Consider the following 24,220-nt stretch of genomic DNA (forward strand, 5'->3'; position numbering starts at 1 on the left):
GTTATCTCATCGCTGCCTAAGTAGCGTAAGGGTATCCTTGTACCCTTTGATCCTTTGGCGTGCGTGATCCATCTCCGTGCGCGGTTCATGACGTGCCGTTTCCGGACACGACAGACCCGGGCGATGCCATGTCGCGCTAACTCTGGAGTTTATGCACGTAGGAATTCATGATGTGTGCGAGGGTGCGACTTGCGTATAACAATAGCCATCTTCCCGCGCGCGCGTCGCTCTGAATCCGAATCGAACGACCGTGCGAGAACTTGAAGCTCGTCGGTCACAAAGGCGTGAACGACGTCGGATCGATGCGATGCGACGCGATCCGCGGCTACGAGAGGCGGGGAAACGGTGGTGTGACGATGTTGCACAGAAAACATACTGAGGTACAGGTGAGTAACACGTACTAGTGCACAAACACAGATGGTAGAGGGGATCGGGAAGTATACAACAAGTGCGTGAGAGACAAGTGCTAATATGTACGTGTGTGATGTGTGTGACGCGATGTGTGTTTGTTCCATGTAGGGCTATGATATGTGCGATATTACGATGATGACAGGGGTGAGAGAGAGAGAGAGAGAGAGAGAGAGAGAGAGAGAGAGAGAGAGAGAGAGAGAGAGAGAGAGAGAGAGAGAGAGAGAGAGAGAGAGAGAGAGAGAGAGAGAGAGAGAAAGAGACTGACGATGCACAGATGCAAGAACCAAGAGACGGGCGAGGGGAGCGTACCAATATCGAGTGTTACAGCGAATTCGAGTAAATGGAGCTGCGAGCATTGAATTTAAGGCCGCCGAAGGAAAGATCGCGGGAGTGGCCGTATATTCCGAAAGAGTATGTCCCTAATTACTGTGAGTGCATCATGCACATAGGTGATATATAATATGCAGATGCTAATGTAATATACACAGCTAATGGATCGGTCGCGTAATTGGGTTAATCGCCCGATACGCTTTGAGGAAATCGAGACGATCTTGCAAATTGCATGTGACTTCCGCGTCATGCGTCGTGCGAGTGCAGAGGCAGGTCGAGCCGTTGTTGAAATATCTGTTCACTTCTATTTTCCTTTCTTTTTTTTCTTTTTTTTTTCGCCGATTCACGCGCGCACATAAGTGTGACGATTATTGCTCGCATTGTATCACTTTGCTCGAGTGTCCTCGATCGAGTTCGCTGGCGCACGGATATTCATACACCAATGGAGACACAATGATACTAACGCATCAAAGGGCTTTTATTTGACTAATCGCCAAGGCCGTGCCTCTAGACATTAATGTAACTAGACTATGACAAGTGTGACCTCTCTGTGCCGAGAGAGAGAGACGAACCGTTTACGATCCATTCGCCGTTTACCGTGCAATCCTGCATCCTGATCAATAATTCGTGTGAAGCCGCGCGAGTTCGGCTGGCCGCGATGTAAAACGCGAAAATCCGCGGATCTACACGGATAACAAGTCGAGCGCGCATCGCGGAAAACTCTCTCAAAGATGGAGATGCATTCGTAGGCAAGAGGAAAAAGGCCAAAAAAGAAGAACCATCTCTAGCTCTCTTTAAAATCTCGAGAAACTCGAGTCCGAAACTTCGAGCACGACCGGGATAACAGTTATCGGCCGCTTATCACTTTTTTACTCACGTTCTCGTGTATATACTCCGTACTATAAATCAGGGATAACGGTTATTCGGCAATCGTTAAGACCATGGCCCGGCCAAGAATTCGGTAATAGCCATTCCGTCGATCTCTCTTCGGGCGATCCTGAGACGATTATCATATCTCACTCGGACTATAACACGTATACAGGATATACCGGAGAATCCGATCACCGCCGGAGTCTCGCGGTCCTAACTAACTATATATCTCGCGACGTAACTAATACAAACTGATCTGACCCGAAGCTACCCTAAGCCGCGCGAAGTAAATTTTAATAGGAATTCGGAAAATGTTCCAACGCGGTTTTCTCATGCTCGCACGTTATATCACTGGCCGGTCCTGAAAATTCGCCGGTTTATATCGTGCCCTCGTCGGACGAGATACAAGCGTTTCGCTTATGCGAAACGCATATTGCAATGGAGTCCCGACTTTCGAGCGAACGAAAGCCCTTCCTCTTCGCGAAAAGAAGCGATCACCTACGTTAAGACTGAGGACCGATCCGTTAATCGTCAAATCGCGGAACGAAGTAACGGCACATGCCATCGTTTATCGGCACTCAGCGTGGTCGTTCCTTTGCCGCTCTCGCACACTTGGACGCAGCACTTGCTCGCTATGCCAACTCTCATTCATCATAACGCACGGTGTAATCGTGTAATCGCATTAATTGTGCACGTTGCGATAACGGCGATATATTGCAAAACTCCCTCGATACGCCGATTACGCGATTTCACTTCGTTCGCAGAGTCACCGTTACTCCCGAATGTTATTGACGAATTATTGCTGCAATGAATTATTTTCACTACGAATACACCTTAAGGAGGAAGCAACTTTCACGACAGATCACAACGTATGTACCGAATAAGCTGGTACGCCGAGATGGGCAATAATAACGAAGCGTGATTGTGACTGGAAGCAGAATCTCAATCTCGCTGCGGCGAAAAAAAAGCTCGAGAGAAGAATTCCAACGTAAAGAGGAAACGTTTAATAAAAAACTAAACTTCATTCCTCGCTCATGATATCGACCAAGTTCACTCGAACTGCGGATGGTTCTCGAAATAATTCGCGGACCGTCGCGACCACGAGTTCGAGAGTCGTTCGATCGACGAGAAACGCAGCCACGTCGTCTCTGGGTGAGAGACCCATAAGACGCATGATCGTGAAAATCTCTAATAACTGCAAATGACGTCACGTCGAGCATGACGCGCTCGTAACAGTCGATGTCAAGTATGTGTGTGTGTGTGTGTGTGTGTGTGTATATCTCTTTCTCTCTCTTTCTCCTCCTTCCTCTCACACACTTGTCTCAATCATCTCTGCCTATGCGTATATTTTCACTTATCTACTAAAAAACGCCGAGACACACGCACGCACGCACGTGCGCGCGCGACACGTATATGTATATGTATGTATATGCGCGACGCGTGCACGCACACATCACAATTCACGTCGAGATTCGCGCCTCCACTGGTCACTAAAAGTAGCGCATGCGACGAACGTGGTATAAAAACTAGGCACAGTTACATGCTGAAAAACCAATGGGACTTTCTAACACGCCTCGCTCGAATCGAACTCGTAATTTTTCCTAGTTACACGTTTCTCTCCTACACGCACGGCGCACCTGTCGTACGCGTGTCCTATCGCCAAGATATATTCCTCAGGCGTTGTGCCGTCGTGATTCAAAGCGCAACAACGGAGCGCCCTAGTTTTCTTCGATCTTCCTCTTTCTCTCTCTCTCTCTCTCTCTCTCTCTCTCTTTCTCTCTTTCTATAATAAACGCCCAGCCCGAGGAAACTAATAATCGTGAGCGCGGCAAAAACGTATGCACACGTTACGTCGTATTAGCCTCGAACGGCGCGAATTCGCTGAATCCGCGAAAAGAAAAGCCGAGAGACGCTCTTCTCTTTCTTTCTTTTTCTCTCTCTCTCTCTCTCTCTCTCTCTCTCTCTCTCTCTCTCTCTCTCTACCTCCCTCTTTTCTTCGATCCCAGCGTGCTCTTCCTCTCGAGCAGCTCAATAATGGATAATAAAGTTTCGCGCGCTAACGACAGTCATGACTTAACTTAGATTAGCGGCCGGATCTCCCAGGAGTCTGAGCTGCGTGTATCTTGGATTACTTTGTGTTGCTAAGTGAATAAATTCACGGATTAATACGGACAAGGCTTAAGTTCACACATTAACGGAGATCTTAGTGGCCATCGGTTCCATTTATTGGTCCATAGCCGATATTCATGAACGAGCACTGTCCCTCTCTCTCTCTCTCTCTCTCTTTCTCTCTATTTCTTCATCATTTGTCGAGAATGAATTTCACGTGGAGTCCGACGCACACTCTCACCGGTTGCGTTTACTTATTAGTTAATTAATTAATTAATTTTCTTTCGTTATAACCGGCTTCTCTACGGGATGCGGTTGATCCTTAACGCGAGGTACGACCGCGCGAACGTCAACGAAAAAGCGCGAACCACATTTTACGTATCTACGTTGAGCAACTTTTCCCTCCGTTCTCCTGCCCTCTGCAACGCACACGCGAACCGAATCACGGCGAAATCATAGAGATCGTAGTTGTTTCAGAGACTCATTGTTCGGAATTGCGAAACAATCGTGCCGCGACACGATCGTATTTATTCCGCGTTTCTCGCTTCTCCACCGCCGACTCCGAGATCCTCCCCGCGGCAAACACCTTTCGCAATTGATTGTCCTGGTGAATTCAAGTCGCGCGACCGAATTTAGCGTCACTTTTGCAACGTCGAGATATTTATCTCATTTAATTATTTAACGGGTTGTATCTGGCGCAATACAACGAATACGTGCCGCGGGAGTATTGGGTGTGATCTTATGACGAAGTTACGTTGCGTTTCAAACGAAGAAAGAAGGAATTAAAACGCAAGGGAGAAGAAACGCGTCGCGTTCGATCGTTCGGTCGGATATTCGCACGATATCTCACGCGAGGAAAACAAATGCAACGACTCGACTGATTAAAGGGGGTTAAAAATGATTCGCGATTACGCGCTTCTTTTATTACACACGCTCTCTTCTTAAAATTACGATTATCTTCCGAAGTCCTACGTCGCTCTCCTTCAATTTCTATCTTATAGTGTCATATGTTATTTTATTACTAGGATATAACGCGTGCCGCGCGTAAACGGCCGTCGTCCTCGTCAACGAGTCATCGCGCGCGTCGTTCGCGATAGTAAGATATTCGTCTCCGAGTTATATATGAGTATTACTCGTCTACGGGGTAGTCAAAGGGAGTCATCTCTATTGTGACAATAATATCAAAGTAAACCAAATCTCTAAAACGTGTAACAAACGTATTCGTATCCCTAACGATATTATGCTAGATTCCTCGCACAGATTTTGATCATTCGCTTGTGGACTGAAGCCAACCCGGAACAGAGACGAGTCGTCCGTTGTCTTATGTTCATTCTCTTTCTCTCCCCCCTCTCTTCTTTCTCTCTCTTTCTCAGCCGTCATTGATATCTTCCATCCAACGTACCCGTATAAACTCTCGATCCCAATTACCGTACGACTACTGAGAGAGATCGCCCTCGTCGTCTAAGGAACGAGATCATTCTTGCCTACTTACAAAGGCCAGGCCGAGTCGTCGGTCCGTTCGCGAACCCCTTTGGTGATCTTCGTTCCGTGCAGCGGATAATATAAGTCGAGAGTGCGTCGGCACGTGGCTGATCGCGCGCGTTTACTCGCTTGTTTGTTCGACGAAGAACGGCGTCGTGAGTCTATCAATTCTAAATGTGCGCTCAATTCCACGCGACTGGAAAGCCTCCCTACGAGTTCTCCCTCTATTAGTTCTCGAGCTCTCACTCTCTCTTTCACGAGCGTTTATATTTAACGTCGCTCGTCGACATTGTGTCAACGCTGCTGGCGACGTCGTTCCCTCTCGTTCTTCGTCTCGGACATCTCGTCGTCGTCCTCATCGTCATCCACATCGAGACTCTGACCCTCCGTTAAGAGAGGCGGCGGTATGGTCGCCACGTCGAAGCTAGAATCCGTGCTGGAGATTATATGACCGTCTTTGATCTCGAGGTCGACGGCTACCCGGTGGCGTCTCTTAATGTTCTGCTGCCGTTTCCGGCGGAAGGCCCGCTGACCTCGGTCAGGTGTGTGCGCCGGGCTGTCCATGCTCGAGGAGGTGTCACCCTCGCTTTGTGGGCTGCGACTCGACGAGTACGGCATCGTCTTCGTTCTAATCTGCGTTCTGATCTGCATAGGCGGACTGGACGTGGTCGACTCGCCGCTTAAGCTCGTCGTGGAGTAATACGGGGTCGATTTCGCTCGGATGGGCACGACGACCGGTCGCTCAGTCGATCTTGTGCCTTGATACTTGCCCGACTCGTGCGGGCTCGGTTCTGAGAAGCCACGGTCAAACTTGCTTACGACCCTCCTCGCCGGCTTTGTCGTCTCCGGCATGTTCTTCCGCTCCTCGGAGGACCAGTCGTCTTCTGCCATTCTCGACTGCAGCGTGAGATCCGCGTACTTCTCGTGCATATCCTCCGAGCTGTCGCCGCGACCCACCTCCATCCGTACTTTGTCGCTACTGGAGTACTTCATGGCGGGCACATTGTCGTACAACTGATCCTCCTCGTCCTCCTCGGGTATCGGTAGCGCCGTGTCGTCCACGCAAATGGTCTCCTCGTCTGGGACCATTTGGAAGTCGTCGTCGTCGTCGTCATCGTCGATGGCCTCGTCGTATTCATTCCGCAGGGTGATGCGAGGTGGCGAGATGTCGGTATACTCCGGGTAGGCGGCCTGCTGCTCGTCGTCGTAGCGGCGCATTCGACGGTGCTCGTCGAACTGGCTCTCGATGAACCGCCGTGCCTCGTCGAATTCGTCGCTGTGCGCGCGAACTTGCCGTGCGAGATCGTCGTCCTCGAACGGCTCCGAGTCCGGCGAAACCTCGTGCTGCGTGGCCTCGGCCGCGGCAGCGGCAGCTTCGTTCTCAAAGTGACGTAACGAGGACGTGGCCGTTGCTGGAGGAGAAGGCAGCGGCGGTGAGAGCGGCAGTGGGAACGACGACGGGGACGGTGGTGACGGAAGGGAGGAACTATCGGCGGTCTGACACTTGGAGTTTGGCCTCATGCTCGTCGCGCTCTTGTCGGACGTCGTGGTGTCGCTTTGACTCTTGTCCGCGGCCATCGTCGAGTAGTATTGCTGCGGTATCACCGTCGTGCTGCCCGACCAGTCGGAGATCGAGGCGCCGAGTTCCGCCAATGAATTGTCGTCGGACTTGGTACCGGAGTATTGGCAGAATTGGCGCACGGTGTTGTTCGAGCTGGACCACTCGGACATCGACAGGCCCATCGACGTGTCCTCGCTGTGCGATGAGCCGGTTATGTACGAATTCGATTTCGGTTTCACCGCTATCTTAACCGTACCGTCGACCGTCGCGGAGGTCGAACTTTGTCCGTCCTCCAGGAGGGTCGAGTGAAGGTCATCGTGCAGAGTTCTGTTCTCGTCGCTGGAGTCGCTGTCTTGCTCCGCGTGAACGGGTGTTTCAGTGCTGTCCGTCACAGTGACCTTGACCGCCTCTTCCGGCTTGATTTCCATGTAAAACGTCTCCACGTGGCTCACCACTGGCGTGTCGAATACGGGAGAGCTCGGCGGCGACGGCCAGTCCTCGGAGCTCTGCAGCTGCAGCCGCGACCGCCTGTTCGCTCGCGGCGACTTAGAGTCGTCATCTTGCGCGCCGACCACGTCTATAGGGATATCCGGTAATTCAGAGGACGTTCTGCGGTCGTCGGAAACAGATGGTAACGCCGTGCCGGACGGCGGATCCGACGACAAGGACGGCTGATGATCGCTCGATATCAGAGACTCGTCGTCAAGGCTCGGCGACCTTGAGCTGGGCTTGAAAGAATCTTCCAGGTCGCTCTTGTCTTGTTCCGATGTAGTCGATCGCTCGGATATCCTGGACAACGTGCGCGAGAGTGAGAAAGCGCCGTAGTTGGCTAATATCTCAGGTCCAATGGGATAGATGAAGGTACCAGGGAAATCCGCCAAGTCCTCTTGGAAACTGTCCTCGTTTTGCCCGTTGCTGTCCTCGCTCTGTGACTGCTGCGCGTTATTCTCGTCCTGAGGCGCCCAACCTTCTTCCAGGCTAGAGCTACCAGAACTCTCGAGCGGGAACGATTTCCACGTGGAACTCATCTCCTGCTTCAGGGGAGGCTGCGAGCCATTGTTAATGTCATCCTCCAGAGAACCACTGTTACGGGCGCCTTCGATCATGGCGATCTCCCGGCGATCTATTATCGGTTGTATTTGCCCGATTCCCAATGGCCGTGCAATAGAACACGAACTGGAGTCCGGGTCTTCTCTGTCCGGCGTCCAAGTATTGGTCTCTTCACTTCTCGAGCGTTCGGTGCTCAGTCTGAGCTTTCTGTCGATGGATAAGCGATTGGCGTCTGCAATCTCCGCGACCTCCTTGGCCGGCTCATCCTCGGGCAGATCTTCCGCAGTCTCTTCGTCTTCCCTTCTCATTTCTAGATACTCAGGCGTTAACTCCACCTCGACCAACGTTTTCTCGTCCATCTTATCGACACCGTAGTCGGGTGAGCTCAGCTCGCTGTCCACACCTCGCATCTGCACCTGCGTATCGAGCGCGTCGAGCGTGTCCTCGCTCGTGTCGAGAGAATCGAGTCGTTTATTCTCCTCCTCTTCCCGCTCGTCGATCTCTTGCTCTCGTGCTATCTCTTGCTCCTCCTCCTCCTCTTCTTCCTCCTCCTCCTCCTCCTCCTCCTCCTCCTCCGGCTTTGCTTCGTCATCGGAGCATTCTTCGATAGATATTTGTATCGGCGATCTCACCATGTCTGGAGGATCGTCCTGATCGTACAGTCTCGGGAAGCGCTCTTCGTTTTCTCTGACTGCACTTATAGTCACATCTGGAACGTCGTCCCTCTCGGGCGAGCCTCTTGAGTCCTCGGACTTGATAAGAGTAAGTTGTACTTCCGAGCGAATTGTAGCCTTCGTCGTCTCGTCGACCTTCGTATCGTTCTCTTCCCCGACTTGACTTTCGACAGCAGTCGGCAGTTCGCTTTGTTTCTGCTTGCAGGTAAGCACTTCCGCGCTGACATTTTTCATGGATATCATCGAGACCGCCGGCTTGTCTTTATCCGGCCAAACTTCTCTCGGCATATCAGTCTTCAGTGCAGAACTCTCCTGGCAGACTTCCTGCTCCGCACTCGATTCGACGGAACTTTGGTCGATGAACTTCGTCGCCTCGTCGACCTTGACGCTCTCCGTGATCTTCAGCGACTGTGCTTCGTTTCCGTTCATGTAACCCATGAACGGCATTTTCTCCTGCTCGTAAGGTATCATATCGATGTTGGGCACGATCTCGTTGCACTCGGTCAACGGCGACTCCAAGTACTGTGCCGAAGTCTCAGTGACGGACAAAGAGTCGGTGCATATCTCCGGGATGGTGGTATGATCGGTGCTGTCGGACTTGTGATTCGGGGAGGCCTCCATCTGCATCGATTGCACTTTCGACACCGCACTCGCACCTTGCGCGATCTCATTCTCGGCAGCATCCTCCATGTTCTCCGACACGTCCACTGTGTCGTCTTTACTGGAGAACGCGTTTGCTGGCGGCAGTCGGTGCACGGAGATCACCGCGGCGTCCAGAGATTTAGCACGTCGTTGAGAGGTGGGCGACTGCGTGGCACCTTGACGCTGAAGCGCGCCGATGGCGCTACCCTCGGAGAGGCCAAGACGCGCACGAGCGAACAATATCGGTGTCTGGCCCGGCTTACGTAACACCAACGGAGACTGGCTTAGATCTTGAGCGAGCGCTGTTTTCTTCACGCTGTCCTTCGACGGTTCTTTGCTCGGCTCCTTGGTAGATTCCTTAGCTGACTCCTTGACCGGCTCTTTGAGCAATTCCTTGGATCCGTCAATTGCTACGACCTGTTTAACGTCCACCGGCTGATCGATCACCACGTCAGGCTTGACGCACGGTTTAGAATCTTTCTCCTGTTTAAGTTGCTTCGACTCGGCAGCGATGTTCTCGGTGCTCGGTTCCGACGGCTTCATTGTCGCTTTGGCGCCACGTGGCGCTTTTAAGTCCTGCTTCGATACCGTGTCCTTCGCTGCAGCCGGTTTAGCTTCGACCTTTGAATCCACCTTAACGGCAGCTTTAGAGGCGATGGTTCTCTTTGGAGATATTTTTTCGACCGAGTCCTTTTTCTCCGTGCTTCCCAGGCTCTTTGATATCCCCAGTGACTTTGGTCTGGATTTCTCGGACTTCACCGCGCCTTTGATCAAATCGTCATCGACCGAAGCGGATTTCGCGCGAGTGTTCTTCGCGTCATCCCTCTCCTCCTTTGACGTTGAAAACGGCTTGTCGGACAGTCTGGTTACGGATTTCGACCTACCTTTCTGAACGATGCTGATCTCTGGCGCCACGTCAGTTGAGTCAATTATTATAATTTCTTGTGGCATTTCACCGAGCTTCAATTTCGACTTGTCGATCCTTGCCGCCGTGGCACGCGATTCCTTCGATATGGCCTTCTTCAGCGGTGGCTTGTCGCCCTCCAGCGATTTCGATTGTTTCTTGAAGTCTTTCTTCGGTTCGGATTTTACCTTCTTCACTCTCTTGGGGGAAACGTCTTGCACGAAATGTTTGTTCTCCATCTCCGGTGAGAGCAGAGTGTCGATCGGTGCCTTCTCTTCCGCCAGCGACAGGGACTTCGATCTCAACGGTTCCGCGTGCGGTCTCAGCATGAAGGGAACGAATTCAGGAACTTTAAGGCTATCCAATTCTAAAGCAGGTTTCACAGGCACTTCGTCCAAAGGCAGGTCGGCGACTGGATCCACGAAATCGTCGAATCCCGTGTCGATGATCTTGGGCCTCGAGATCTTCGTGGCGGAATTTCTACTGACTTCCGAAAATCTCGATTCTATCCTCTCCAAGATACGCTTCGTCTTCTCAGGAATGCTCGGCTTCTCCAACGTCTTCGGCTTCTCCGGGATCGGCGGCTTCTCCGCCGTGATTTCCGTCTTAATCGGGGCCGAGATATGAACCTCAGCTACCACAGACTGTACATTGTCCTGCTTCCGGTCATCGTCGGACGTGGACAAGTCGTCGACGGTTTGTTTCGGTGAGTAGATTGGTTCTCTGACAATCTGTTCGACGTTTTTCACTTGGTCAGCAGCCCCGGTGAGTGCAATCTTCTCCAGATCCCCCGGCATTTCAACAGCGGGTATTTCGGGCAACGGTATCTTCTCGATACTGTCCTGTTTTTCTAAATTGTCATCCGGCGTCTTTAGACTGTCTTTCTCGACTTTCGCGCGACGCTCGAGATTTTGCTTAATCTCCATACCTACGATGTCGGCGAAATTCAAAGCGGCCTTCAGCTTCGTGTCCATCGCCGTCTTCGCGACACTAGTGGGACTTCTCGGCGCGCCGTCCGTAGATTTTTTCTTCTGTATGACGGAGACGATGGTCACGTTAGGATCAGTCGGTGATTTTTTAGGCGAGCGTTTCTCCAGCGCCGAGATAATGGTGACATTCGCCTCCACCGGCGACAGTTTCGACGGTTTCTTGTCCAGACTCGAGGATTTCTTGCACATGTAATCCTCGATGATAACCTCTGTTCGGTTTCGGTCTAACGAGCCGCCTTTCTGCGACAGTTTATCGGCAAGCTGAGTCTTTGCGCTCGCCTTGGAGGGGCTTCGATTGGTGGGTGATAAACTACAAACGATACTCTTCGGATCAGTGGGCGAGAGCTTCGACGTTGGACTTAAAATACTCTTCGGCTTGTCCGAGGGACTCAAGATAGATTTCGGCCTCGTGGTGGTAGCCGCGATGCTCTTCGGCTTATCCGGAGACACTTTATTGCTAGTAGCTTTATCTATCGAAGAGAGCTTGGTTAAATCAAAGTACGCGATATCAGTCACCAATTTCAGCGGCAGCTTCGGCAGGTCCTTGACGATGCTCTTCACATTCTTCGAGGTCTTGCTGCTGTCCGACTCGGACTTTTCGTCGGACGCGGTGCCGTTCATCACGTGTCTCTTGTGCAGCGTGTACGGGATGTCGACGTTCGCCTTCTGAATGGCCGCGCTGTCCGAGAACGGCTCCTCGTCGCCGGAATCAGCCGGGGTCAGGTCAATAGACTTCTGGTGCATGAGCATATGTCGTTTGCTGTTGGAGCCTAATCTCTGCCGCGCGGGATTCGGATCGCTCTTGGTGCGTTCTACCGGTACGTGCCCAGGCAAGGCAGTCTCGTCGAAGCCGAGGACGACGCCGCCGACGACCTTCGGCTCGTACTCGGCAAACACGGTCTTGGGCTTGAAAACTTCCACCTCGTGCGGCACCCCGATGACCGTCTCCGTGCGAGACTCGATCGACAGCTTCGCCTGGCGTTCGCGCTCGCGCCTCTCGTCGTCTTTCCGCGCCTTCTCCAGACTCTTCCAGTCGTCGCGTTCTCGCGGCTTCTCCTCCGACTTGCCTCTCTCGGGCTTACTCCTGACTCTCTTCTGATCCTTGTGTTCTGTTCTCTCGATGTTCTTCCTGCGCTCCACACTGTCGAAATCCAGGCATTCGAGACTCCTGCCCTCCCGCGATTCTAAGCGGCCCAGGTACTTCCGCTCGCGCGAGTCCAGCTTCTCCAGGCTCTTCCGCTCGGCGCTCCTCGACTCGACCTTTCTCTCGTAACTTCGGTCTCTCTGCTCGTAGCGCTCCAGCGATTTCAAGCGCTCGATCGCACGCGGATCAAAGTCAAAGGTCGACTTTTGCGAGTCCAGCCTCTCTATGCTCATTCTCCGTTGTTCCTTCGGGGTGAGCCGCTCAAACGGGCTTCTGTTGCCCGAATCGAAGCGCTCCAAAGTGTGTCTCTGGTCGTAGTCGATGGAGGCCGCCCTGCTCTTTCTCGACTCTCGAGAATCGATTCGCTCGATGCTCCGTTCCCTACGCTCCCGCGAATCCGAATGCCGATAATTGTTTTTCTCCTTAGGACTTCTTAGGTGCTCCGTGCTGCTGCGTAAGCCTTGAGAATCTAGACGATCGACGCTCTTGCCACGCATTTCGTACAAATCATTGTAATAAAAGGCACTCTTCTCCTTCGAATCTAGATGCTCGTAGCTCCTCTCGCGCACGTCGAGTCGCTCGATGCTCCTACGCAACTCACGCATGTCGATCCGGTCTATGCTACGACGACCGTGGCCGTCCGACTTGCGCGACTCGCGCGAATCCAGCCGATCCATCGAACGACGCTCTCGAGAATCGTTCTTGTCTATTCGCCGGCAATCCCTCGAGTAATCCCTCTCAACTCGCTTTCGCTCTTTCTCCTGCATCTTTGAAAAGACTTTCTCGACCTTGACGTCTACCACATCCCGCGACTTTCTGTCCCTAGACTTGTGCCCCCGACCTAAGCTACCTGTCTCAACGTACAACCGCGGCGCGTGATCCTCCAAGCTAGCGATACTACGTGCTCTGGTCGTCCTACCTCTCGCGTTTTGATCGAAGGTCGTTCTACTACCGCTACTACCGTCCACCGGGCTCAGGTCATCATCTATTCGCGACTTGGGACGCATGATACCCTCGTCCCGCAGGACCTCCGAGTCTACATGGGTGATCTTGTACTTGGGCTTGAGGTTCTTTAGCTCATTCAGGACAGAAACCTTTTGCTTCTGCACCTGCAGGATAACGGGATCCTTCCTGGCGGAATCCTGATGCGGAATGGCCGTCTTAGACGGCTGTTCCACGGAATTGGCGTGTCGCGTCTCGAACTTGCGTTCTATCTGCGTGCTCGACCGTTGTATCCTGGACTCGGTGATAATGTAATCACCGTCCGGCTTGGATACAGCTGAGTACCGATCGATGGACTTGGTTCTAGCGTTCTTAAGATCAGTGAGCGCGGACTTGTATTGCTGTTTCTCGGTGGGCTTCGACGATCTGTGCTTGACGAAGGAATCGGTCTCGGAGTCCATTTGGAACATCTCGTGCTCGATCCCTTCGTCACTCTGATCGGATATTGGTTCGTGCTCGTCGTGCGGGCTAGAATACGACTCCGGATATTCGAATTCATGCTCGCGTTCTAAAAGCTCGTAAGAATCGTGCGAGAGATCGTCGTGAGACAGATCTCCGGCGGGACCCGATTCCTCATGACCCGATTCGGTAGACAACGACGACGTTCCCGGGTAGGAACTGCTGTAGACTCGCTCGGGGACAGAATCGTGATCTAAGGAGGGTAATTTCGAACTAGCAGCGCTATACGAACGATTACTCTCGTCGTAACGTGTCACGGGGTTATCTAGTTCACCCTGGGAGGGCAATTGGAATGGCTCTAACAGAGGCTCCGCGGTGACCTTGTCGTCCCGCGGTCGCGCTTTACCGGAATCCTCGAAACTAGAAGCATATAGCTCGCGACAACTAGCCGACCGTTGCCAGGGGTGTCTGGGCAGAGGTCGTGGTGGTGGGAATTCAGGGGGACTGCTGTTAGAGGGGCTGATACGACCTGTTGATGAAATCCGTTGTTGACTGGTAGCATGCATCTGCCGCGGTGCTGGGACCTGGCTGGGGGTAGCTGGCGAATGGACGTCGATAGAGGTGAGCGTCCGAAATGACGTAGCTGTGTCTTCTCGACGGTGAATCGTCCCGCCCATCGAGACACTCGTCACAGTCGTCGGAGAATCCAGTGTCATCGAGCCGCATGACAGAGACAGAGCTGGGGTTGCCAGGGCTGAAAAGATCCGTATCGTGCGACGTAAATATAACCTTGCCCGACTAACATGCGCGCCGTGTACGGAAGTTTAGCACACGCAATCCTCATGCGACTATGCTTCTGTCATTTACACACGTTGCGTATATGTTGATTGTACCATTTTCAATATCTCATTGTTGCCGGCGCATGGCGGAACAAACCTCCGGAAAAATACCGCATGACCTTGCGTGCGTTGCCAATTGTTTACTCCACGATTATTTTATAGATACACGTGTTTACACTGTCGTTAAATGCTGCCGGTGATGTTCTTACGCGTTATTTAAATAACGACTATTATTAGTGAATCAATCAAGGTTAATGTATGCTTATTTCATGATTAAACATTATAAACGTATATGCATATAGACTTTCTCGGCGAACTCTCCCCCCCGTGATATCGAAACTGACACTGTATTTAGTATTGCGTATCGAAATGATGCGGATATTGCAAATTTCAATTGGATTTCACAAATCGTGAACACACATTTGAACGATCATCTCGATACAATTGATATCTTGGCAAACTGTACGATCGTCGCATTCGCAGGTCCAAATATTTCAAAATCCGTTTCATATCCGTTGCAATCTTCACATATATACACACACCTCATAAACACAAGAAACCTCACGCATAAAAAATCCGCTTAAAAACAATCTCTATTTAAGATACGCTATTCTACTCTACAGTTACAATACTTCAGTTATGATACAGTGAAAAAAAAATGAGGCTAGAAACAGGTGGACAAAAATAGAGAGCCAAAGGGCGGAGAAATTAAAAATAAAGCGTTTGTTGTGGAGGTTGGTGTCGGTCATGGTACATACCAGGATCGCCGAGGGGCAGGAGGGGGTGGGCAGAGATGCTGGAGCTGCCCATAAGGGAGCTGCTTGGAGTGGCCCCACGATAGCCTCCCCCCTCCGAGCCCTGCAATGCCCTACCACCGCTAGTCTGCCGGAACGAATTGGACCTGCGAGCAAGAGAGAGTCAAGTTCAGCATCAGACTTAGGCTATCAAATGCCAAGCCTGTTCGGAACCAACTTATCCCTTTCTTCTCTTTTTTTTGTAATTCTTTTTCTTAACGATCAATAAGTAACAAAGAAAAAAAAATACCTTCTCGATTAATCGACGGTATGACGCAAGGAATTGCGCGGGAAATATCGATCTTCTTACTAACCCACGTATTAAAGTACGATACAATAAACAAAAATAGATCACACTTCTGATACGATACACGGTCAACACCGCCATTTCAAGCTGATTTTCGTTGTAGATGTTAAAATGTTTTCACTGAAAAATTGATCAATCGTTGTTGCATATATAATGTATCTTATATTTAATGATGACATTACATTCTATGTCTTGATCTATAAAAATATAAAGAAATGAAAATATCATATCTTTAATGCTCGAATATGTCAATTGCTAATTAACTATATATGTATTGCTAGCAAATCATTATGGGACACGTATTGGATATCGTAAGTGCAGAGGAAAAACTGCGTACTACAATTGAATAAATTTAGGAACAACAGAAAGACAGCCATCATATTTTTAATGAAGTACAAAGTTGTAACACGTGAGAAGAGCTGTCCCTTCGTCTTACAAACACCATAAGTAGGATATATCTTAAAAACATTAATACAAAAATTTTTATATTAAAACATTTGCGCGTTAGCAAATAGCCATACGTGCATTAATTATGTGAAATATAAGAAAAATATCTGGCGTGTCCAAAAGCATAAATAAATACAAATAAGAGTGCATTTTAAAAAGAAATGTATATCTAATGTCACTCTTAAACCTTAAATGCAATGCAACTTTTACGATCATATATTATATCTCATTATCATATATTCATAAATTAAGATTTGTGCCAAATCTATTTTCTGTACATTTTATACAATTGTAGTTAATTATACAATTTTGAGATTAAAATCAAGATAGGATATAGAAACAGTCGATACTGTGCATAATCAATGTACACAGACGTTTCCAACAAAAGTGTCAACGTATTTGTATATATTAAAAATCTGACTACTTTATGGCTTATAACAAAAAAAAAAAAAAAAAAAAACGAAAAGGAAAAAATATTCAGTAATATCATACACGCGTATATTAATCTTTTTGTCAGGTGATATATTTTGACCATATTTATACAGGTGTTTCTCAACCGTGCATCGCACAGCGAATGGAAATCTGCCAGCAGTATGTACAACAATTTTTGTTATTCTTTTTCAAATATATTATAATAATAGACTATCTTCTATTTTTTAGAACTGTCTACTGTCTATGGACAAATATCTTGTTGGATAGAACTGTTAAGGGCAGTGAAGTATGGTACTTTGTTGTGTATTAATTAGATACAACAATAAATAATTAGTGATCACGCTATTGAGAGAGGGTACACTGATCATTCGGGTTTATCGTGCCTGATGGTGAGCCTGACTCCCCGCCACCCCTGTCCGAGCAGGCAACACTGACAAACGGAAATATAAAAACGGACATAGTGAACAATTTCCGCTACGGAAATTGGAAGTTTGGATAATGTATAAATACCGACTTGTATCCCGGCAAAAGCAAGACCGTGCCACCTCCTATCTTACCCACAAAATTAGTGCGTTCATCAATAAAAAACCTCAATAGTACAAACCAACATTAAGGAAACAGTACGGAATGATCTGCATGCACTATCTACATGTTACATGGGTATCCAAGAACTTTCTTAATTATTCAACGGCCTATATCAACATTTTAAATCAACTTACCTTTGAAACGTTTGCCTCTTTACATAATTATCCCGAACAAATTCGACGATTTGTTTCTGCGTTTTGCCGCTATACCTGGTAATATGTGAAAATACAAAACACAATAGAAATATTTCTTTTCGTGCCAGATCGGCTAGTCGGTTTAGACATATTCAAACTACCATATATATACATATATTTTTTTTTCTTTTTTCTAATAAACTTATAATTGTATTTAAAAAATTAAATAATGAGATTATTAATTTTTAAATAATGGGATTATTAATTAAATAATGAATTATTCAGAAAATATAATTAAAAGAAAATGTAGATTTCTTATATAACAAGAGTAATATTCTTGAAGATAACTTGACATACCTAAACGATGATCCACGACTCAGAACTCTGGTCTTCTGCCTTACGACTCTTTTAACTACAGAACAACGAAAGAAACCGTGATTTTCTACGCATTTTTTCCAAAAGTTTTTACACTCATTACGTCCCTCAAAGAAAAATTCGACTGTATCCTTGTAATAACCCTATGGATAAAAAAGGAAATACACTGTTATTGGAAAAAGAGACAGTTGTTTTATCAATAGAATATTCTATAATAGTACACTGATATAAAAAATTAGATATAATATAGGTACTTACATAACCCTCAGGATGTAATTTGATTAAAAAACGTTTCCGTTTGAAACTGATTTTTCTGATTTTGGCCCAACTGAATGTATTTATTTTATTATAATTTTGAAATACCACGATCCCCATATGTGCCACTGCTAGATTCAGTGGAACATTTTCATGATCCTAATGTAAAAAAAAAAAAAAAAAAGAAAAGATAAATATACCTAATATATGTGCAATGTAAATAAGACACACGAAAAGCATCTTATTATGCTCACCTTAGCTGGATGCATTTTCATTCCATATAGTTCGCAACGTCGAGCTGTCTCTAAAAGATTAAGATCTGCCTCTGCAGGAGATTGACCTCTGTTGAAAAGAAAAAAAAGAAAAAATAAACAAGAGACAGATCTAATATTAGCAGAGTATCACTAATAAAGCATGGTATATGTCTCTTACGCATGTTTCTTATGATTCTCCATAATACGTCGTTCCAACTCTTGATCTTGATGAGGCACAAATTTATATGTTGATAAATACGTATGATCTGGATAGTCTTCTATCACATAGTCTCCGCATTCAGCTAAGAAATAGAATATAGCGGTCATACATAAATAAGTAATTTATATAGAAAATTTGAGAGAGGGAGAGAGAGAATATAAAAATAAAAATGTAATTACCCTGTACGATATAACTAGCCATCAATGCTGCTGTGTTATCATTGCATTGCAGTAAACCTTGAGCTAAATCCCGTTTGATTTGTAGACAGAATAAATATCTTGTAAACTCCTCCTCGAGTTGTGCAGGATCTGGCGTATAAAATTTAACACAGAACCTCAATAGAGGATCAATTAGAGACAAACCAACTTGTCTACACACTGGTTTTTCCAAATCCAACCAATACTGTAAATAATACGAGTTTTAATTGCATCGTTCGTCAGAAAACATTTAAAGTTTGTATGAAAAGTCTTACTCTTGTTAAATTCGGTTCTTGATACTCAAGACCAAAGTAATCCGCTTCTAAAAGATGCAATTGTTTACAAACTTGATCAAACAACACTCTACCTAGTGCCTTGGCCTGAAATTTTTAAACAGAAAGAATTTTACTGTGTAATACGATTCATATAAATTTGGATAATGTCAAGACGTTAAATAATAGAAATCTCAAATATCCATTGTACTTTATAAACAATTTAATAATTTTAATATACCGTGAATATCTTTAACATGGTCGTACATTCATCTAACGATACACGCAAAATTGCATAAAAATCTGATAAATTCTGTTCACACAAAATTGATCAACTAGAATGCGTTCGGAGAAACCCTATCAGCGCTATGTAGTGTTACAGGCTAGTCGCATAACTAGATGGTAGCGCTAACAAATGCTATCATGATATCACTAATAGTAGTATATGATAACATTATTCCTTTCATCATACTGTATCGATACCTTTAGCGTTATAAACACCGTAAACATCCAAAACGTTGTGAATTGTACATTTGTCACTGTATACAATTGTTAAATGGTATTGGTACGTCCTATTTATTATTTTATTATTATTCTTGTACGTAACGGGGGCAAAGTTATACATTTATATAAATCTTCAGAATGTTAAAACTGAAGACTGTTTAAACTGTGGAAGCAACACTATAACGCAATAATGCTAACGCTACGTTACTGTTGATCGTAAAATTCGTCATCACTATTGCACTATTAACGAATAGTTTTGGTAGCGTTTGTGTAACGCTAATAATGTCTTCCCGAGCACACCTCTAGAATCACGTAACAGTAAAGAAAAAAATACGCGTCAAACTAATAATTTCTTTAATGTAAAGTTAAAATGTTGGAACAAAATTATTTTCTAAAGGAATAAGTAACACGTTGCAAGCATTGTAAATAAATAATCAATAAATGAGTATATATATTTTTCACATACAGGGATCCCCCATTTAATATACTACATGCTCCAATAGCTCATTCTTCTGGAAGTATATGCGCGCACTATACAGCATATATAGTAAGCACTTTGCTACGCAATATAAAAATACATAATATTATAAGACGATAAATTTTTAAATCTGAATAATAAAATATTTCAATTGCTAGGACTCGTTCAAAAATCTTCCGAAGACATCTTTTGAAGATATTTATCCGACGCATTAATTCCACTGGATGCAAATACTCAATGGGAGTACTATGTGCGGAGAAAATTACAAGTAAACGTTTTCTTGGATTTCGTAATGACATAAAAGGGGACATAAAGGCGAAGATCTTATACATCAAAATTCTAAGTTAAACGGTTTCACGGAGAAGATTCTAAGAGGCTTTGTAATCAATGACTCTTGACCTGGATGCATCAAGTAAATAGTTTAACATACATGCCTACACAGCATGTATAAGATAGTCGAACTAAAACAAGTACAGACCTCTTTTTCGTTATATAAAAATTGAAAACGATTATGAATAAAAAATTCAGGTCATATAAGAGTGACGTTTCAAGACAAATATGTACAATACATGTACATGCTTTACTGAGATTAGATAATAGACATCAAATTAGATACCGTCAAGTACGAGAATTTAAATTAAACTATTCATAATAGCATTTAAGCACGCACAGAGATGCATAATATGTAACTCCATGATAGTCAATGCAATAATAGAGGAACACGTTCTACTGCGCTGTATAGCGTACAATTATAAAGGCACAATAAGATATTCAGGCGTCATTCAATGCCATTCTAGGACGTTTATTCTCATAATCTCCATAGGGTGCAAATAGTTGTCCTTGCAGAAAACGAAAACGTTAAAAATTTCTATGCACATGCACGCATTATTATTACTACTATTATTAACTACTGCAAACTAAGTACAAGACGGTTATTCGATAATTAAAAAGAAAATATTTTTTACCTGCACTTGAAACATTGTAATACTATCATCCAACATCTGTACACGTACTGCGAGCATTTTTCCAGCTTTCCGCGGTGTTGTTGGAGGTGTTCTACTACCTCCATCCACACCAGCTGGTGTAGAATGACTATGAGGCATCTTTGTTCCCTTCATGCCAAAACCTTCTATATCATTCATTTTCGGTCATCTATTGTTTTATGAAGCAACTGTTATGTATTTCTCTCAAAAAGAGTTCGATCGATAAATCCGTATTATGTCATCATCTGTAATAAACAGGCATTATCATATCGCATATCGCACAGCAATAATTAATGATAACTCATTTCAGGAAGTTATAAACACTCGTATTATATCCGCGATGGAAAACTTTCGAAACTACTTCTTCATATCGCGCAATATCGGATGATCGTCGAATAAATTAGTAAATCAAAAACACAGAAGGCTATGTATTTCAGAAGAGATTACAATCGAAGTGTACGAAAGCAAAACTCACGTTCCTCAATTTTCTCGACCCTGAGTCGGGAGTACAGGTTTAACTAAAATTTCGCATGTCCCTTCCGGACAAGAATGTGTAATAGCGAAACCAATATCTGACACTGCTAATTCAAGTTTGAAATGAGCGAAGATGGTGCACGAGGGGGGGGGGGAAGGAGGACTACCGTGGCATTTTATCTTCCAAAGTGGAGCACGTGAGTTTCGCTTAAACTCTGGCCGCACCGGCGACCGTGTGTGTCTCTTTTGAAACAACAATGATTCATCCTTACGAGACGCTCGCGCGCCGAATGCGTCGGACAACGTACTTGGAGCGGAACATTCGAGCGAAACACGCACGGGGTAACGACGTCTATCTCTCGCGGAGTGACGTGTTTACATAATGCGCCGTGACGAGATATAAGTCACGCGAGGATTCTCCGTTCCTGCTGCTTCCTCGAGAGCGCCGTTTCGTCCGCTAGATTCGTCGTTAAGTTCCGGCTTGAATTTTGCGCGTCGCATCTCGCGCTCACGAAGAATTGCGAAGACGCGCCGCCGCCGCCGTCGTCGTTGTTGTCGACTGCTCGCTCGCTCGAGCGTCTCGTCTCGTCCGCGATATTAATCCTGATCGTCCAAGTGAGAGAGCGAGAACGCACGCCGGGAAGATGACCAAGGCTACGCTAAACGAAGCGATTGGCCAGTCGATTGACTCCGAACAAAAGGGTTGAAAAACGCCATGCCGACTGACGTAAGGTCGGAGGAGTAGGGGACGGGAAGGGATAATAGTGCATTAACGTGCACGCGCTCGCTATCTGCCTGCACGCGTCACACGCCTGCACTTCATCCATATGTGCGTGGTCGTCGTATAATTGCGAGTTCCTCGCGAGCGTACGAGCAGCGTACCGAAAATGGAAGGCGACGCTCACAGGAGTTAGGTAGGTAGGTCGTCGTGCGGTAGGTAGTTTCTGCGAGACGGAGGAACCGCGGCCGAAGAAACCGCGAAGATACGGACGCTCTCATCGAGCGCGCTTCGCGAGAACTCGCGCGCCGATGGGAAATTCCGGGGTCAATCGCAGTAATAAACCGCGGGAGCGCGGACGAAGACAAAGATAGAGAAATAGAGAGAAAGAGAGGGAGGAAGAGAGAAAAAAGAAGACAAGAGGGCGAGAGAGAGAGAGAGAGAGAGAGAGAGAGAGAGAGAGAGAGGGAAAGAGAGAGAGAGAGAGACAGCACGAGAACAGCTAGCTAGTAACATTTATAGTCGTACATACGTTCGCCGGGTCGTCGTCGTCGTCGTCGCCGCTGCCGCCGTCTTCGTCGCTGTTGATGTGCGCTCCGTTGGTAGCACGCCTCGAAAACAGCACGCGTCAGGCAGAGTTCATTGATCACTGAACACTGACACTTCCGCACCGGCACTTCCGTCGACTGATCTCGCGTCTTCGTCAGGACGGAGAACGACGAGCGCGGTCGTTTAATGGGCGGCGGTGCTCGCGGCCGATCTCGCGGCGCCGCCCGACGTAGGTGCGGCGACGTGTGCGCGACGATGCTCGACCATCGAGCGCTTACGACAGCCCCGAATCAGACCCATCACACACGCGCGTACATACACGTACACACCATATACACACACATACGCGCGCAATCTCGCTCGCGAGCGCCGCATACACACCTACGTTCACTCACGGTGTCTACGGTGGGCAACCAACCGATGTCTCCGCCGCGTTGCTCTCCGCCTGAGTGCGAATTACGCGCGATACGAGTGCAGTGACGCTCAATCCGATCACCGTTAGGTTGCAACGCGTCGCGTTCCGTCGCGTCCCGTTGCGTGCGTGCGTGCAGACGCGATCGCGCCGCAGAGGTAGGGCCGGTCTACCGAGGTCGCGATGTACGAAGGGCGGTGGCACCAGCAGCAGGAGCTGTTGCTGGCGACATCTCACGGTGTCGGTCGATTAATCCGGACGCTTGTTAATCTTCGGCGGGTCTGCTAAAGACAATAGCTTGCCGTTTGATGAATAATGGTAGAATTAGGACAGGTTGCTCCAACTGCTTGATAAATTAACTGATAGTTAAATCATATGTCTGTCTTTGTCTAAATTGAAGGAAAAACAAAGATAAACAGATAATTTAATTATTAATTAACTTACCACGAAGTTGGAACAATTTGTCCTAGATCAGGTAAATTTTATCTATCATATATAACTGGTAATATTGATATTTATATTTTATCATCACTTTATTGAAGTAGTTTGTTTATAAATCGTCTAATTGCGCTGAATCTTCATAATAAAGTTATGGAAAATTTATACTGCCCATAACGTTCGCAATGAAGTTTGTCATCCATCGATATTTGAAATATCGAAATTCGAAGACGGTTACCTATCGATATCTAGAGTTCAAAACCCATTGATGTCTAAACTGATAGTAACGGATAGTTATTATTCATTAAGTAAGCAAATACAGATTACTACCCAGAAGTAGTACGAATATATAAATAAATAAATGTTTAAGGGGATGTCGGATCTTCCTACTATACCGATAAAACATTGTAAAAGTGTGACCAACTTTACATCATTTTAGCTGCACATATTTCAAAATTATCTGATATTTTAATCTTGCCAATAAAAAGTTCTATCATTTTGAATATTTTTACAAAAAACATCATTATTGCAACCATTATATAGAATAATTTATTAATATTTTATTTTTTCTAAAATATAGAAATGTTTAAATATAACCTTTTTTAGATTGTACTAATATAATTACAATTAAAATATTAAGATAACTCTTTTAATAGATTCTATCATTAACAATATGAATTTAAATAAATCAACATAACCAAAGCTATTCTTACCTTAAGCTATTCTTACCTATATATTTTTATATAATTTAAGAGGTTGTATTATAATTTATTATAGTGCTTTGAATGAGCAGATTTTGATAACTTTGGGATTGATTATTAATATTGTAAGCTTTGTGTTAAACTAAACAGAACTTATAACGTCATTCATCACTCCTAGATCAGTCAAAATTCGCTGAATCAAAGTACTATGTATAAACACAGACATTATATATGAACAGGAATTGGTTCTATCACTATATATAATTGTATCATGTGACTATAATA

At 46.3% G+C, this 24,220-nt stretch overlaps 1 protein-coding gene across 9 annotated transcripts in view; it reads right to left on the reverse strand.

Annotated features, from left to right (window-relative positions):
• Positions 1-23,117, reverse strand: part of LOC105187669 (FERM, ARHGEF and pleckstrin domain-containing protein 1) — a 35,796-nt gene extending 12,679 nt beyond the window's left edge. For 2 of the 9 annotated variants that reach the window (XM_019843395.2, XM_019843396.2), the window contains exons 1-10: positions 22,368-23,088; positions 20,626-20,888; positions 18,682-18,786; positions 18,389-18,611; positions 18,168-18,291; positions 17,990-18,077; positions 17,739-17,894; positions 17,463-17,623; positions 17,106-17,180; positions 14,097-14,321 (exon numbers count right to left, since the gene is read on the reverse strand). In XM_019843395.2, the coding sequence (XP_019698954.1) occupies positions 14,097-14,321; positions 17,106-17,180; positions 17,463-17,623; positions 17,739-17,894; positions 17,990-18,077; positions 18,168-18,291; positions 18,389-18,611; positions 18,682-18,786; positions 20,626-20,802 (1,334 nt within the window). In that variant the 5' untranslated portion in view covers positions 20,803-20,888; positions 22,368-23,088. Of the gene's footprint in view, positions 1-1,054; positions 14,322-15,164; positions 15,308-17,105; positions 17,181-17,462; positions 17,624-17,738; positions 17,895-17,989; positions 18,078-18,167; positions 18,292-18,388; positions 18,612-18,681; positions 18,787-20,625; positions 20,889-21,425; positions 22,242-22,367 lie in introns of those variants that run through there. The other 7 variants (XM_025306045.1, XM_019843386.2, XM_019843387.2 and 4 more) reach the window with 7 other exon arrangements.
• Positions 23,118-24,220: the final 1,103 nt, after the last annotated feature.

This window comes from Harpegnathos saltator, unplaced genomic scaffold (assembly GCF_003227715.2).
Source record: "Harpegnathos saltator strain DR-91 unplaced genomic scaffold, Hsal_v8.6 scaffold121, whole genome shotgun sequence".
NCBI lineage: Eukaryota > Metazoa > Arthropoda > Insecta > Hymenoptera > Formicidae > Harpegnathos > Harpegnathos saltator.